At 50.4% G+C, this 14,496-nt stretch overlaps 1 protein-coding gene across 3 annotated transcripts in view; it reads right to left on the reverse strand.

Annotated features, from left to right (window-relative positions):
* The window catches only part of LOC123746799 (uncharacterized), a 224,954-nt gene that overhangs the window by 160,033 nt on the left and 50,425 nt on the right, over positions 1-14,496 (reverse strand). For all 3 annotated transcript variants that reach the window (XM_069319468.1, XM_069319466.1, XM_069319467.1), the window contains one exon: positions 14,052-14,405. In XM_069319468.1, the coding sequence (XP_069175569.1) occupies positions 14,052-14,405 (354 nt within the window). The remainder of the gene's footprint in view (positions 1-14,051; positions 14,406-14,496) is intronic.

Consider the following 14,496-nt stretch of genomic DNA (forward strand, 5'->3'; position numbering starts at 1 on the left):
GGAAGAGCCACCTGCAATATGTGGGAGAATTAAAAAAAGTATTCCTCCAGAGGGATGTGACAAGGGAGGAGTGAGCCATGGAGGCAGAAGCAAGGAAGAAGCACAGGGCGAGAGGGGAAAATCAGGAAATCACAGCTCCCAACACAACATCCCCAGAGGTGAGGGGGAAACCAACAACCAGCTACCCAGTGACACCAGAGAGGAGGGCAACCACACCACCCACCTCTGCATAGAAAACCCCCTACCCCAAACCCTCCCTGCCCCACTCAAATGCTCAGCCAAATCTCCCTCCCATCACACCCCATTCCCACCCTTCTACCCCTCCCCTCCTCCCGCCATGTACCCCCTCCTCCCTTTTCCTTCCTGTCCTCCCTCCCCCTTCATCCCATACCCTCCCTGTCCCTCCCCCCTCCCTCCGCCCCTCACCCCAGTATCCTTTGAGACCCTGTTATCCACCTCACAAATCCTCCCACCCATGGAACAGCTTTCCCCACCAGCAGAACACTCACCAAGGAGGCGATTTGAGAAGGGACAGAAGAAAGTGAGCCTCAAGGCAAGTACACTAACATAGATGGAATTACAAATAAAGCAAATGAACTTGGAGAATGGGTACTAGAAGAAAACCCAGACATAATAGCATTCACAGAAACAAAGCTAACGAAAACCATAACAAATGCAGTGTTCCCACAGGACTATTATGTTATAAGGAAAGAGAGAGAAGGAAGAGGTGGAGGTGGTGTAGCTCTGCTGGTAAGAAAAGGATGGGATTTGGAGGAGATGGTTATTCAGGGCTGCGAAGGTTTCAGTGACTGCATAGCAGGTACCATAACAACTGGAGGACAAAAAATTATAGTCGAAGTCATATATAATCCACCACCAAATGACAGAAGACCCAGACAGGAATATGATAGAAACAACATGGCCACCATTAACATAATAGAGAGAGCAGCTTCTGTTGCTAGCAGGAATGGATCTGGACTACTAACCATGGGAGACTTCAACCATGGGAAGATAGATTGGGAGAACAGAGACCCGCATGGAGGACCAGAAACAGGGAGAGCTAAGCTGCTGGACGTGGCAATGTTACGGACCCGAGCCCAGCGTCCAAGCACGGAGCAGTGACGACCGCGCCATCTGTGGGTCAGCTCCCGAAACCCCCTCCAAATGGACGATGCCATCTAGTGAGGACAGGATATACCGGCCAAAAGGGCTAGTTTCCCGTCCTGATCAGCTCATAACACAGCCGCTGCTGACCTCTGGTGAGGTGACGCTTAGACAGCAACGCCATCTATGGAGTGGATAGGTGGGCGTTTGTGTCTAAGCCAGTAAGTGAGGTGCCCTAGAGTGTAACTAGTACTGATGACGTGTCTGATTACAGAGTCGACCTGGGACTGCTGTAATGAACGTTGGATCAGTCTACCCAAGGCAGCCATAGAGTCTCCAAGTATTAGCTACAGAAGTTTTGAGTCACCCCCCCCCCCCCCCCCCGGATGAACACTGTTGTGTTAACCTGCCTATGACGTGGCAGTTGAGGAATTGTCGTACCCGGGGCTGACTCGTGGAGAAGAATAGCCACTGGGGTGTTATGCTGAGGAGAGTGATCTGTGGAATCACACAAGGCTCCTGCCTAGGGCTAGAAACCCTAGTATCGGTCGTGGAGTGGCCTACGCAGCGTAGCTGATTGGAACCTGCCAGCTACAGGCTGGATTTGTGGTTGACGGCCTCCACGACGGTGCACCCAGTGGGATTGTGTTTTGGCTGGCCTGTGACCGGGGTAGACTTGCTAAGAGAATCTAAGGATTCGTCGAGAGGCCACAACAAGAGAACCAGGGCTACTCGTCTTGAGCACCGTTAAGCAGAGCATCCTGTGTCTTCAGAAGAAGACAAGACGTGTACATAAGTGTAGTAATAGTAACAGCGTGTGACAGTTTACATACTTATTTATTGGTGGTGGTGAATATATATTTATTTCTGAGCAGTTTTATCCCTTCCCCTTTAATTTACTTGCGTTACGGAGCACACCCCTTGAAAGCCACTACTAGCTTGGGGCCGGATACCCAAGCTCTACTACCATCAGAGAAAGAACCCAGTTGCGACCCAAGAGGGCTGTAACATAATTGGCATCCCCAGCGGGATCCGACCCCTTGTCAAGTATGTTTGACAGGGGTGGTGAAGTGGCATAATCCCTGTAAATAATTCCCCCTGTGTGTGACTATTAGGACGTTATACGTCCTGTGCGGTGCTCGGAGTGATTCAGTGCAATATTGTGTAGTGCGGTGCTCGCTGTGATTAAGTGCAATATTGCGTAGGGCGGTCCTCGCTGTGATTAAGTGCAATATTGTGTAGTGCGGTGCTCACTGTGATTAAGTGCAATATTGTGTAGTGCGGTGCCCGGTGTAATTACGTGCAATATTGGCAAGTGCAGTGTTTGGTGCAATATTGACGTAGAACAGTGCTCGGTGCGTTAAGTGCTAAAGTGAAGCGGTGTGTTAAGTGCTAGTGTACCAAGTGACAATGGCAGAAAAAGCAACCATCGACGATCTGGACGATGTTCAGGCTTTTCTGAACAGGGAGGACTGTCTTGCCAGATTGAAATATCTGGGCAAACAGGAACTCGTACTGGTGAGTGCCTACCTGGAGATCAAGATACGTGCCAGTGATTCCCGTGTGGAGATCTTGTCCAAGGTTCACCGGCATTTGAAGGCTGAAGAGAAACAGGAAGGCGAGGCACAAATTACGAAAGAAAATGAGGAAGTAGCTTCCACCGAAAAGGAAGATAAAGGCAGTGACATTGACAGTGATGCAGGTGAGCTAAATATAAGTTTACTTACAGTCAAAATGCGTGCCTTAGAAATAAATCGTGAGATAGAATGGAAGAAATTAGAAATGGAAAGAGAGAAACAAGATAAAGAATTAGAGATGAGGCATATGCTGCGAGTACTGATTTAACTGTCGCTGTCACTCTAAATAATCCAACCCCTGTATTCCAGGTTCCCGTCTCCCTGAAGGACTACCGGACCGGCACCAGAAATGCCGTCTGTGACCAGCCATCATCGGTGCCACGACACAGGGAAGTGTCGAGTCGCCCCAGGTCGTGTTTATACCAATCCTTACTCAGGACACGTGAGATTATGCCCCTGCTTGACATCGCAGTGAAGGTGTGGGAAGTCACATCAGGCAGGGCATTGCTTTCCATCTGCAAGTTTCCTTTGTGCCAGAGTTTCCCATCAAGACAGTTCTGTGGACAGGACAGCCTCACCACTCCAGTTTATAGTGTATGTGAGTCCGTGTGGAGTTGTATCCATGTACTAATTTGGTTTGTGTCTTTCTTTATAGAACCCCAAACCAAATTCCTTTTGGTGGGGAGGTGTTACGGACCCGAGCCCAGCGTCCGAGCTCGGAGCAGTGACGACCGCGCCATCTGTAGGTCAGCTCCCGAAACCCCCTCCAAATGGACGATGCCATCTAGTGAGGACAGGATATACCGGCCAAAAGGGCTAGTTTCCCGTCCTGATCAGCTCATAACACAGCCGCTGCTGACCTCTGGTGAGGTGACGCTTAGACAGCAACGCCATCTATGGAGTGGATAGGTGGGCGTTTGTGTCTAAGCCAGTAAGTGAGGTGCCCTAGAGTGTAACTAGTACTGATGATGTGTCTGATTACAGAGTCGACCTGGGACTGCTGTAATGAACGTTGGATCAGTCTACCCAAGGCAGCTGTAGAGTCTCCAAGTATTAGCTGCAGAAGTTGTGAGTCCCCCCCCCCCCCTGAACACTGTTGTGAGTCACCCCCCCCCCTGAACACTGTTGTGAGTCACCCCCCCCCCCCCCTGAACACTGTTGTGTTAGCCTGCCTGTGATGTGGCAGTTGAGGAATTGTCGTACCCGGGGCTGACTCTTGGAGAAGAATAGCCACTGGGGTGTTATGCTGAGGAGAGTGATCTGTGGAATCACACGAGGCTCCTGCCTAGGGCTAGCAACCCTAGTATCGGTCGTGGAGTGGCCTACGCAGCGTAGCTGATTGGAACCTGCCAGCTACAGGCTGAATTTGTGGTTGACGGCCTCCACGACGGTGCACCCAGTGGGATTGTGTTTTGGCTGGCCTGTGGCCGGGGTAGGCTCGCTAAGAGAATCTAAGGATTCGTTGAGAGGACACAACAAGAGAACCAGGGCTACTCGTCTTGAGCACCATTAAGCAGAGCATCCTGTGTCTTCAGAAGAAGACAAGACATGTACATAAGTGTAGTAATAGTAACAGCGTGTGACTGTTTACATATTTATTTATTGGTGGTGGTGAATATATATTTATTTCTGAGCAGTTTTATCCCTTCCCCTTTAATTTACTTGCGTTACAGAGCACACCCATTGAAAGCCACTACTAGCATGGGGCCGGATACCCAAGCCCTACTAACATCAGAGAAAGAACCCAGTTGCGACCCAAGAGGGCCGTAACAGGCAACAAGACATTATCTAAGCCAGCATATCAAAGAACCAACAAGAATTAGAGGAGAAGATGAACGAGCCGTGCTCGATCTGATATTTACCCTAAATGAGTGGGATATAAGGGAAGTTAAGATGGATGCACCCTTGGGAATGAGTGACCACAGTGTATTGAACTTTGAGTACCTGGTAAAGCTAGGAATTATCTCACCCAAAAAAGAATTAGGAAACAAAAGGCTGGCATACCGAAAGGGGAACTATAAGGAGATGAGAAGGTAATGAAACTTAGAACAGGCAAGAACAGGTGTACAGAGAATGATAAAGAGGTGTGTGAAGAACTCAACAAGAGGTTCCAGGTCTTCACACTAGAACAAGGTGAGGTCACTGTGCTTGGAGAAAGCGAAGTAAACCAGGCGGCCTTGGAAGGGTTCGAAATTATGAGAAAGGAGGTCAAGAGACACCTGCCAGATCTGGATGTTAGAAAGGCTGTTGGTCCAGACGGGATCTCACCATGGGTACTGAAAGAGTGTGCAGAGGCACTTTGCTTGTCACTCTCCACAGTGTATAGTAGGTCACTGGAGATGGGAGACCTACCAGAAATATGGAAAACGGCAAATGTAGTCCCAATATACAAAAAGGGCGACAGGCAAGAGGCACTGAACTACAGGCCAGTGTCCTTGACTTGCTTACCATGCAAGGTGATGGAGAAGATCGTGAGAAAAAACCTAGTAACACATCTGGAGTGGGCGGCTGTCGGAGTGTGATGCTCCTTGGGACAGTCCTCTGTCCTTTTCTAGCCTTGTGCTCCTGCTGCCGTCCTCTCCAATTCTGCTGGGCATCTTTTCCTTTTCCTTCTGTTTCGTTTTTCTCCCCCCTCTTCTCCTATCTGCTTGCCGTTTCCTGCCGACCTTTTGCTCGTTCTGGTTCTTCCCTTAGATTTCTTCTATTTTGACGCCCGGGTGCTTGAGGAGGCATACTCTTGCACCTGTAGAACTGCAGTACCCGACGTCGAGAGCGAGGGGAGCCTTTTATTGTCAATCCCCCTTTCGTCACTGAACCCGATCTTGACGGACTGTCGGTTTCTTAAGGTGGCGTTTGTGCGGCATATACTCACGACGCACCCCTAGGAGGCCCCGGCAAGATCGGCGATAGCTTCTTGTTGGGTGTCCTGCCTCTAAATGTGGCTCCATGGTGGGTGTGGGGGCACATTCGTGAATGAATTCTTCTTTTCGTAATGATGATAACCCCTGTTTCGGCTGCTTCTGGTTTACCTTCTCAGGCTAGTGGGGTGGGCGACCAAGCCCCCGAGTCGGTCCGTATTGGAAGACCGGGCTCTGTAGCCTCCGCTGCATTGGGCCCCGACCTTGCTCCTCCTTTGGCCTCTCTGACTCCTTCCCCTGGCTCCCCTCCCTCCTCTGTGGTTGGGTCGAGCCCCAAGCCCCCAGTGGTGACTACCTTGTCCCCTGGCGCGGCTCCTTCTCTAGTTGTAACTACTGCGCCTTTTATCCCCTCTCTCTCTGGGGGTTCTCACCGCCGTCCTCGTCATGGCCGCCCTCGCTCGATTCCTTCCAGTTCTGCTACCTATCAAGCCTTGTTTGGTCCCGCTTCGTGAACCAAATATTTTGATCTCCCTCTTGATTCTGCGCCTCCTGACGATTTCTCCCTCCATCGACATCTCGTTGATTCCGTGGATGCCTCCATTACTTTCAACCCCCACTCGTCTCGGTACACGTGTCGTTGCTGCTCCTTCTCAGGATGCTGCTTCCCGCTTGGCTGCCTTATCCTGCCTTGGCGAGACCCCTGTTCGGGTCTCCAAGAACGCTCAGTTGAATGCCAGTGTTGGCACTATTTTGCTCCCGCCCCATGTTGCGACCGGTGTTCGGGACCTGCGCGACTGCCACGACGATATTCGACATATCCTTGCTGCCCAGGGCCATTCTATTCTCCAGGTGGACACGTTTACTCGTCCCCCTCGTGGTAGTCGCCGTCAACCCCTCCGGGTTGTGAAGATTACCTTTGATGGTAGGACCCTTCCACCCTCTGTCATTCTTGCTGGTGCCAGGTGCTCTGTCCAGTACATTCCTTCTCCTCGACTCTGCAACAAGTGCTGGAGGTTTGGGCATGGTGCCCTCCGCTGCTCCGGGACTGTCTCTCTCTGTCCTTTGTGTGGTGGCGAAGGTCACTCTAAGTCGGAGTGCACTTCTCCCCAGGCTCGTTGCCTCAACTGCGGTGAGGCCCATCCTGCCTTCTCCCTTGCGTGTGTCCATTACAAGCTTGAGGCAGCCGTCCTCAACTTGAAGCACCGGGAGCGTTTATCTTTTCCTGAGGCGAGACGCCAGGTTCGCCGGCTCCCGCCTTATGCTAATATCTCTTATGTTCGCGTGTTGCGCTCTTCCTCTCCTCATCCTTCCCGCCTTCCTCAGACTCACAACCGTTTCCGGGCCTTTGACCCTGATGCGCCCACTGCCCCCTCCTCTGTTCCTTTGGGTTCTCTCCCGAAGGATCCTCCTCCTGGTCCTCTGTCTGGGGTTCCCCTTCCTTCTACCCGGTCTGTCGTGTCTCCTGTGTCTTCTTCCTCGTCTCCCTCCGTTCCTCCTTCCCATCCTTTCCCTCCGTCTCTTGACTCTCCCCGCCGCCTGTCGGTGCGGGCTGATGTCCATCGCTCTCCAAACGGCCGTCATGTGTGCTCTCGTTCAGCTTCTCCTGTTGAGACGCTAGAATCCGTTGCCCAGTACGTGGTTGCTGGAACACCTGTCTCTTTACGTCAGAAGTGTAAACCTGGCTCCTCTCCTTCCTCCTCCCCGGCGGGTAAGAAGGTTTCGCTTTCTTCCTCGGCCCCTACTTTTGCCTCTCTCGCTCCTTCCCCTCCCATTTTGGTGGTTGCGCCCCCTGTTCCTGCTATGGAGGTTTCTTTAGCCCCCGCTTCCCTCTCAGTTGCTGCCCTTGCTGAGGTACGCTCCCCTCTTTCTACCCCTCCTCTTCCTGCTGCTGTCCTTGCCTGCTCCTCTCCGTTGTCTCCTCCTCTTCCTCCTCCTCCTCCGGACCCCGCCCGCCCACCTCTGATCTGTTCTCCCGTTTCTTTCCCTCCGTCTTTGCTCAGTTTACCCATGCCCCCTAACCCTGACTTTGCTGACCCTGATCCCGACCCTGATATTCTTTAACGTGCTCTGTTGCTCTTTCGCCTTTGTTTCTTCCTTGTTCTCTGTTTTTGTCCTTTCTCTTCTCGTCGTTGTCCATTCTTCAATGGAACGTTCGAGGTTATTACGCTAATTTCCTCGAACTCCAACTTCTGATTTTGCGGTTTTCGCCCCTTTGTGTCTGTCTCCAGGAGCCGATGCTTGGTGCTCGTCCTGGTCGTTTTCGTGGCTATTCCTTTTTCTCCCCCCCCCCCAGCTGTTGCTGGGGCTTCTAATTCTTCTGCTCTTTTGATTCGTGCTGATGTTCCCTTTGTTCCTTTACTTTTTCCTTCACCTCTCCATTGTTCTGCTGCTCGTGTCTTTGTGGGGAAATGGTACACTGTTTGTTCCATTTATCTCTCCCGAGTGTCCCGCTTTCTCTTCCTGATTTGAAACACCTCCTAGAATCCTTGCCGGAGCCTGTGCTCCTGCTGGGTGACTTCAATTGTCGTCATTCTCTTTGGGGTGACGTTCTGACGAATACCCGGGGTCGCCTTCTTGAGCCGTTTCTCCTCTCTTCTTCCCTGTCTCTTCTGAATTCTGGTGAGCCCACTCATTTGGACTCTCGGACTCACACCTTTTCTTGTCTTGATCTTTCTCTCTGCTCTTCTTCTCTTTACTTAGATTTCAAGTGGCAAGTTCTTGATGACCTCCATGGAAGTGATCATTTCCCCATCCTTGTTTCCTTTTTCTCTTTTCGCCCTTCCCTCTCTTTCCCTAGGTGGCAGTTTGCTAAGGCGGACTGGACCCTATTTTCCCTCAGTGCTACTCTCTCTGACCTCTCCCTTCTGCCTCTCTCTCGTGCTCTCCTCCTTTTTCATGACACTGTCTTCAATGCTGCCCTCCGCTCTATCCCTTGCTCTTCCTCCCGGGGTCCACGGAAGTGCGTTCCCTGGTGGAATGTGGACTGTGCTCGGGCTGTCCGCTGTAAGCGTGCAGCCTGGAAGAGGCACCGCCGTAGGCAGACGACCGATTCTTTTATTTTCTTTCGGAAAGCGAGTGCGGTGGCCCATAGGGTCATCCGTACGGCTAAACGTGAATGTTGGGCATCTTATGTCTCAACAATTACGTCCGAAACTCCTCTGGCCCAGATCTGGAAGCGTATCCGAAAGATAGCGGGTAAATTCGTTCCCAGTGTTTCACCGGTCCTTCACCTCCATGATACTCTTGTGGCGGACCCGTTGCAGGTCGCTTCCGTACTGGGTTCCCACTTTTCTTCTGTTAGCTCTGGTCTTCATCTTCCCCAATCTTTTCTTCTTCGTAAACCTGTCCTTGAGTCTCGTCCTTTAGATTTCTGCACTCGTCTTCAACTTCCCTATAATGATCCCTTCTCTCTCTCTGAACTTCGTTCTGCCCTGGCCCTCTGCAGTTCTACGGCGGCGAGCTCCGATGGTATTCATTATGAGATGCTTCGCCATCTCCCTCCGTGCACGTCTCAGTATTTACTGAGTCTGTATAATCGGATCTGGGAGTCGTCGTCAGTCCCTGAGGACTGGCTCGATGCCGTTGTCCTCCCTGTTCGCAAACCGGGGTCTCTGGGTACTTCCCCTAAGGACTTTCGCCCTATTGCTCTCACAAGTTGTGTCTGCAAACTCTTTGAATGTATGGTTAACGTTCGTCTGATGTGGTTCCTGGAACACCATCACCTCCTCTCCCCTTCTCAATTTGGTTTCCGCAAGTGCCGCAGCACGACGGATGTCCTGGTGAACTTGGAGGTCTATATTCGTACTGCTTTTGCTGCGAAGACCTCCGTTGTTGCCGCACTTTTTGACCTGGAAAAGGCTTACGACACCACTTGGAGATATCATATTCTATCTCAACTTCATTCTTTTGGCCTTCGTGGTAGTCTCCCTCTCTTTCTCCGCAGCTTCCTCTCCCGTCGTTCCTTTCGGGTGCGCCTTGGTACCGCGCTCTCTGCCTCTTTTCAGCAATACGAAGGTGTGCCCCAGGGTAGTGTTCTGAGCACTACTCTTTTTCTGGTTGCCCCCAATGGTCTTCTTTCTTCTCTTCATTCTGGTGTCTTCTCCGCTCTCTATGTCGATGATCTTACCCTTTGCTGTCAGGGTGATGATTCGCCTCTCCTTCAGCGCCGGCTTCAACTTGCAATTGATGCCGTGTCGTCTTGGGCCACCGATCATGGCTTCAAGTTCTCTACTTCTAAGACTTGTGCCATGACTTTTACGCGGAAACGGGTTGTTCTTCGTCCCTCTTTGTCACTTTATGGTCATCCCCTTGAATACAAAGATTCCGCAAAGCTTTTGGGGTTATTCCTTGACACTCGTTTGTCTTGGTCTCCCCATATCTCTTACCTTCGTGTTGAGTACTCTAAGGCCCTTACCCTCCTTCGGGTCTTGTCCCATACTTCTTGGGGAGCAGATAGGCGCACTCTCCTTGCTTTACATTCCTCTCTTGTCGTGTCTAAGCTCGATTATGGTTGCCCTGCTTACTCGTCTGCTTCTCCTTCTACTCTTCGCCGTCTTGATGCTTTGCACTATACTGGGTTGCGCCTCAGTTCTGGTGCCTTTCGTTCGACTCCCGTCCTTAGCTTGTATGTAGACATTGGCTTCCTGTCTCTCCAGGACCGCCGTGATCGCTACTGTCTTCGCTATCTTGCGTGGTCCTTACAACATCCTTCCTCTCGCCTCTGTCGTGCTTTAACTTTTACCCCTCCTGCGGTTCCTGTTCCTCTTCACCAGCTCCCTCTTTCTGTCTGGTTATCTCGCCTCCAGGATTCTCTTTCCGTTCGTATTTCTAATGTTTCTTCTCGTGTTGTTCCTTCTTTGCCCCCGTGGAGAGTCCCTCTTCCGCGGTTTTGTACTTCCTTGACCCGTATCACTAAAGCTTTTACCCCTCCTACGGTTCTAAAACGCCTTTTCCTTGAGCACTTTTCTTCTCACTCCCGCTCCGTTTCTGTCTTCACCGCTGGGTCTAAGTCGGCGGACGGTGTTGGCTACTCTGTTGTTTTTCCTGATCGCACTTATATGTGTCGCTTGCCTCCGGAGACTAGCATCTTTACAGCGGAACTCTATGCTATTCTCTATGCTCTTCGTCTCCTGCTTTCTCGTTGTCAGTCCTCCTTTGTAGTTGTTGTTGACTCTCGTAGTGCCCTCATGGCTCTCGGGTCCTTTAATCCGGTTCATCCAGTTGTTGTCGAGATCCAGCATTGGTTGTTTCTTGTTCAAAGTAAATTTAAGTCAGTTGAGTTTTGTTGGGTTCCCAGCCATATTGGTGTGTCTTTAAATGAGTGTGCGGATGCTGCCGCCAAGGAAGCTGTCCGCTCTTGTCCCATCTCTCGTAAAGGCGTTCCATATTCCGACTTTTACCCGGTTATCCATTACTCAGTCCTTACCCGTTGGCAGGCTTCTTGGTTGTCTCTTACTCTTAACAAGCTACGTACTCTTAAATGTTGTGTTTCCTCGTGGCCGTCCTCCTTCCACCGTAACCGGCGGTGGGAAACTGCTCTGGCGAGATTGCGTATCGGCCATACTCGCTTAACCCATGGTCACTTGATGGAGCGCCGCCCTGCTCCTTATTGTCCTAGTTGCATTGTCCCTCTTACGGTCGTGCATGTCCTTCTTGAATGTCCTGACTTCCAGGACGAGCGTGTGTCTTGTTTTCCGACCGCCCCTCGCGGTCACCTGTCCCTCAATAGAATTCTTGGTGACTCGGATACTTTTGATATCGTTCGCCTTATGCGTTTTTGTTCTCGTATTGGCATCCTTGGTGATATTTAGCGCCCTCTGATTATTTTGCGCATTTGATGGTGCTACATAGCCTTCCCGGTTTGGTGCCTTCTTTTGATAATTACTTACTTACTTGACTAACAGGCTTAATAGAATTCTACGACCAGGTCACAAAGATTAAGCAAGAAAGAGAAGGCTGGGCGCACTGCATTTTCTTGGATTGTCGGAAAGCCTTTGACAAAGTACCGCATAAGAGGCTGGTACATAAGCTGGAGAGACAGGCAGGTGTAGCTGGTAAGGTGCTCCAGTGGATAAGGGAGTACCTAAGCAATAGGAAGCAGACAGTTACGGTGAAAGGTGAGATCTCAGATTGGCGTGAAGTCACCAGTGGAGTCCCACAGGGCTCTGTACTCGGTCCTATCGTGTTTCTGATATATGTAAATGATCTCCCGGAGAGTATAGATTCATTTCTCTCAATGTATGCTGAAGATGCCAAAGTTATGAGAAGGATTAAGACAGAGGAGGACTGCTTGAGGCTTCAAGAAGACCTAGACAAGCTGAAGGAATGGTCGAACAAATGGTTGTTAGAGTATCACCCAAGCAAATGCAATGTAATGAAGATAGGTGTAGGGACCAGGAGGCCAGATACTAGGTATCATCTTGGAGATGAAATTCTTCAAGAGTCAGAGAGAGAAAAAGACTTGGGGGTAGACATCACGCCAGACTTGTCCCCTGCAGCCCATATCAACAGGATAACATCAGCGGCATATGCCAGGCTGGCCAACATAAGAACGGCATTCAGAAACTTGTGAAAGGAATCATTCAGAACTTTGTATACCACATATGTCAGGCCAATCCTGGGGTATGCAGCCCCAACATGGAGTCCATATCTAGTCAAGGATAAGACTAAACTGGAAAAGGTTCAAAGGTTTGCCACCAAACTAGTACCCGAGCTGAGAGGTATCAGCTACGAGGAGAGACTACGGGAATTAAACCTCACTTCGCTGGAAGACAGAAGAGTTAGGGGGGACATGATCACCACATTCAAGATTCTCAGGGGAATTGATAGGGTAAATAAAGACAGGCTATTTAACACAAGGGGCACACGCACTAGGGGACACAGGTGGAAACTGAGTGCCCAAATGAGCCACAGAGATATTAGAAAGAACTTTTTTAGTGTCAGAGTAGTTGACAAATGGAATGCATTAGGAAGTAATGTGGTGGAGGCTGACTCCATACACAGTTTCAAGTGTAGATATGATAAGAGCCCAATAGGCTCAGGAAACTGTACACCTGTTGATTGACGGTTGAGAGGCGGGACCAAAGAGCCAGAGCTCAACCCCCGCAAGCACAATTAGGTGAGTACAATTAGATGAGTACAGCTCTCCACTCCACGGGTACTGGTCCACAACTCTCCACTCCACGGGTACTGGTCCATAACTCTCCACTCCACGGGTACTGGTCCATAACTCTCCACTCCACGGGTACTGGTCCACAACTCTCCACTCCACGGGTACTGGTCCATAACTCTCCACTCCACGTGTACTGGTCCATAACTCTCCACTCCACGGGTACTGGTCCACAACTCTCCACTCCACGTGTACTGGTCCACAACTCTCCACTACACGGGTACTGGTCCACAACTCTCCACTCCACGGGTACTGGTCCACAACTCTCCACTACACTCCACGTGTACTGGTCCATAACTCTCCACTCCACGGGTACTGGTCCACAACTCTCCACTACACGTGTACTGGTCCATAACTCTCCACTACACGGGTACTGGTCCACAACTCTCCACTCCACGGGTACTAGTCCACAACTCTCCACTCCACGGGTACTGGTCCACAACTCTCCACTACACGGGTACTGGTCCACAACTCTCCACTACACGGGTACTGGTCCACAACTCTCCATTCCACGGGTACTGGTCCACAACTCTCCACTACACGTGTACTGGTCCACAACTCTCCACTCCACGGGTACTGGTCCACAACTCTCCACTACACGTGTACTGGTCCATAACTCTCCACTCCACGGGTACTGGTCCATAACTCTCCACTCCACGGGTACTGGTCCACAACTCTCCACTACACGGGTACTGGTCCACAACTCTCCACTCCACGGGTACTGGTCCACAACTCTCCACTACACGGGTACTAGTCCACAACTCTCCACTCCACGGGTACTGGTCCACAACTCTCCACTCCACGTGTACTGGTCCATAACTCTCCACTCCACGGGTACTGGTCCACAACTCTCCACTCCACGGGTACTGGTCCACAACTCTCCACTACACGGGTACTGGTCCACAACTCTCCACTCCACGTGTACTGGTCCACAACTCTCCACTCCACGGGTACTGGTCCACAACTCTCCACTCCACGTGTACTGGTCCACAACTCTCCACTCCACGTGTACTGGTCCACAACTCTCCACTCCACGGGTACTGGTCCACAACTCTCCACTCCACGGGTACTGGTCCACAACTCTCCACTCCACGGGTACTGGTCCACAACTCTCCACTCCACGGGTACTGGTCCACAGTTCTCACAACATTGTCACATAACGTTATACAGACATGTCGTTGTTCATAATATATAGGAGAGAAAACACATACGAGTTAACAGTTAATCACACAAAGACATTACCTTCTCAATGTTAAGACAGAGATAATTCCCAAGTCCATCAAGTTTATTTAAGTTTTTTAAAGTTTTCGCTAAACGTTAATAAACAAAATGTGGAGAACTTACCAGACCGAACGTTTGTACAGTTAGTTGCCCAGAACATCTTCTGGTTACTAGTAACTCTCAAGTCAGTTTTGGTTTTATCTGTACAATCAATTACTTCTGCTACACTGAGTGTTGGTATTGTTAAGTAGTAGGTCTTGCCGGACCTGGTGGCCGTCTTGTCCTTCATTACACCATCAGCGGTGACTGTAACTTTATGCCACTGTTGATGGTGAGATGAATTAACTTGTATCGTCTTGATTCTTCCGGGCAGCTGCAGAGTGATCTCACTGATGTCTTGCCCAGGCCACCAGTAGTCTGTGACGGGGCCTACACAGATCACCATGAGAACACCATATAGTTCTGAAGTGTTACATCCTGAAGAAAAGTAATAAATATGTCTGATAACAAAGCTAAGTAACCGATCAGCCACATGAATATTATACTTTTCGAAAACAAATATTTTTTC

This window comes from Procambarus clarkii, chromosome 93, assembly GCF_040958095.1.
Source record: "Procambarus clarkii isolate CNS0578487 chromosome 93, FALCON_Pclarkii_2.0, whole genome shotgun sequence".
Classification (NCBI taxonomy): Eukaryota; Metazoa; Arthropoda; class Malacostraca; order Decapoda; family Cambaridae; genus Procambarus; species Procambarus clarkii.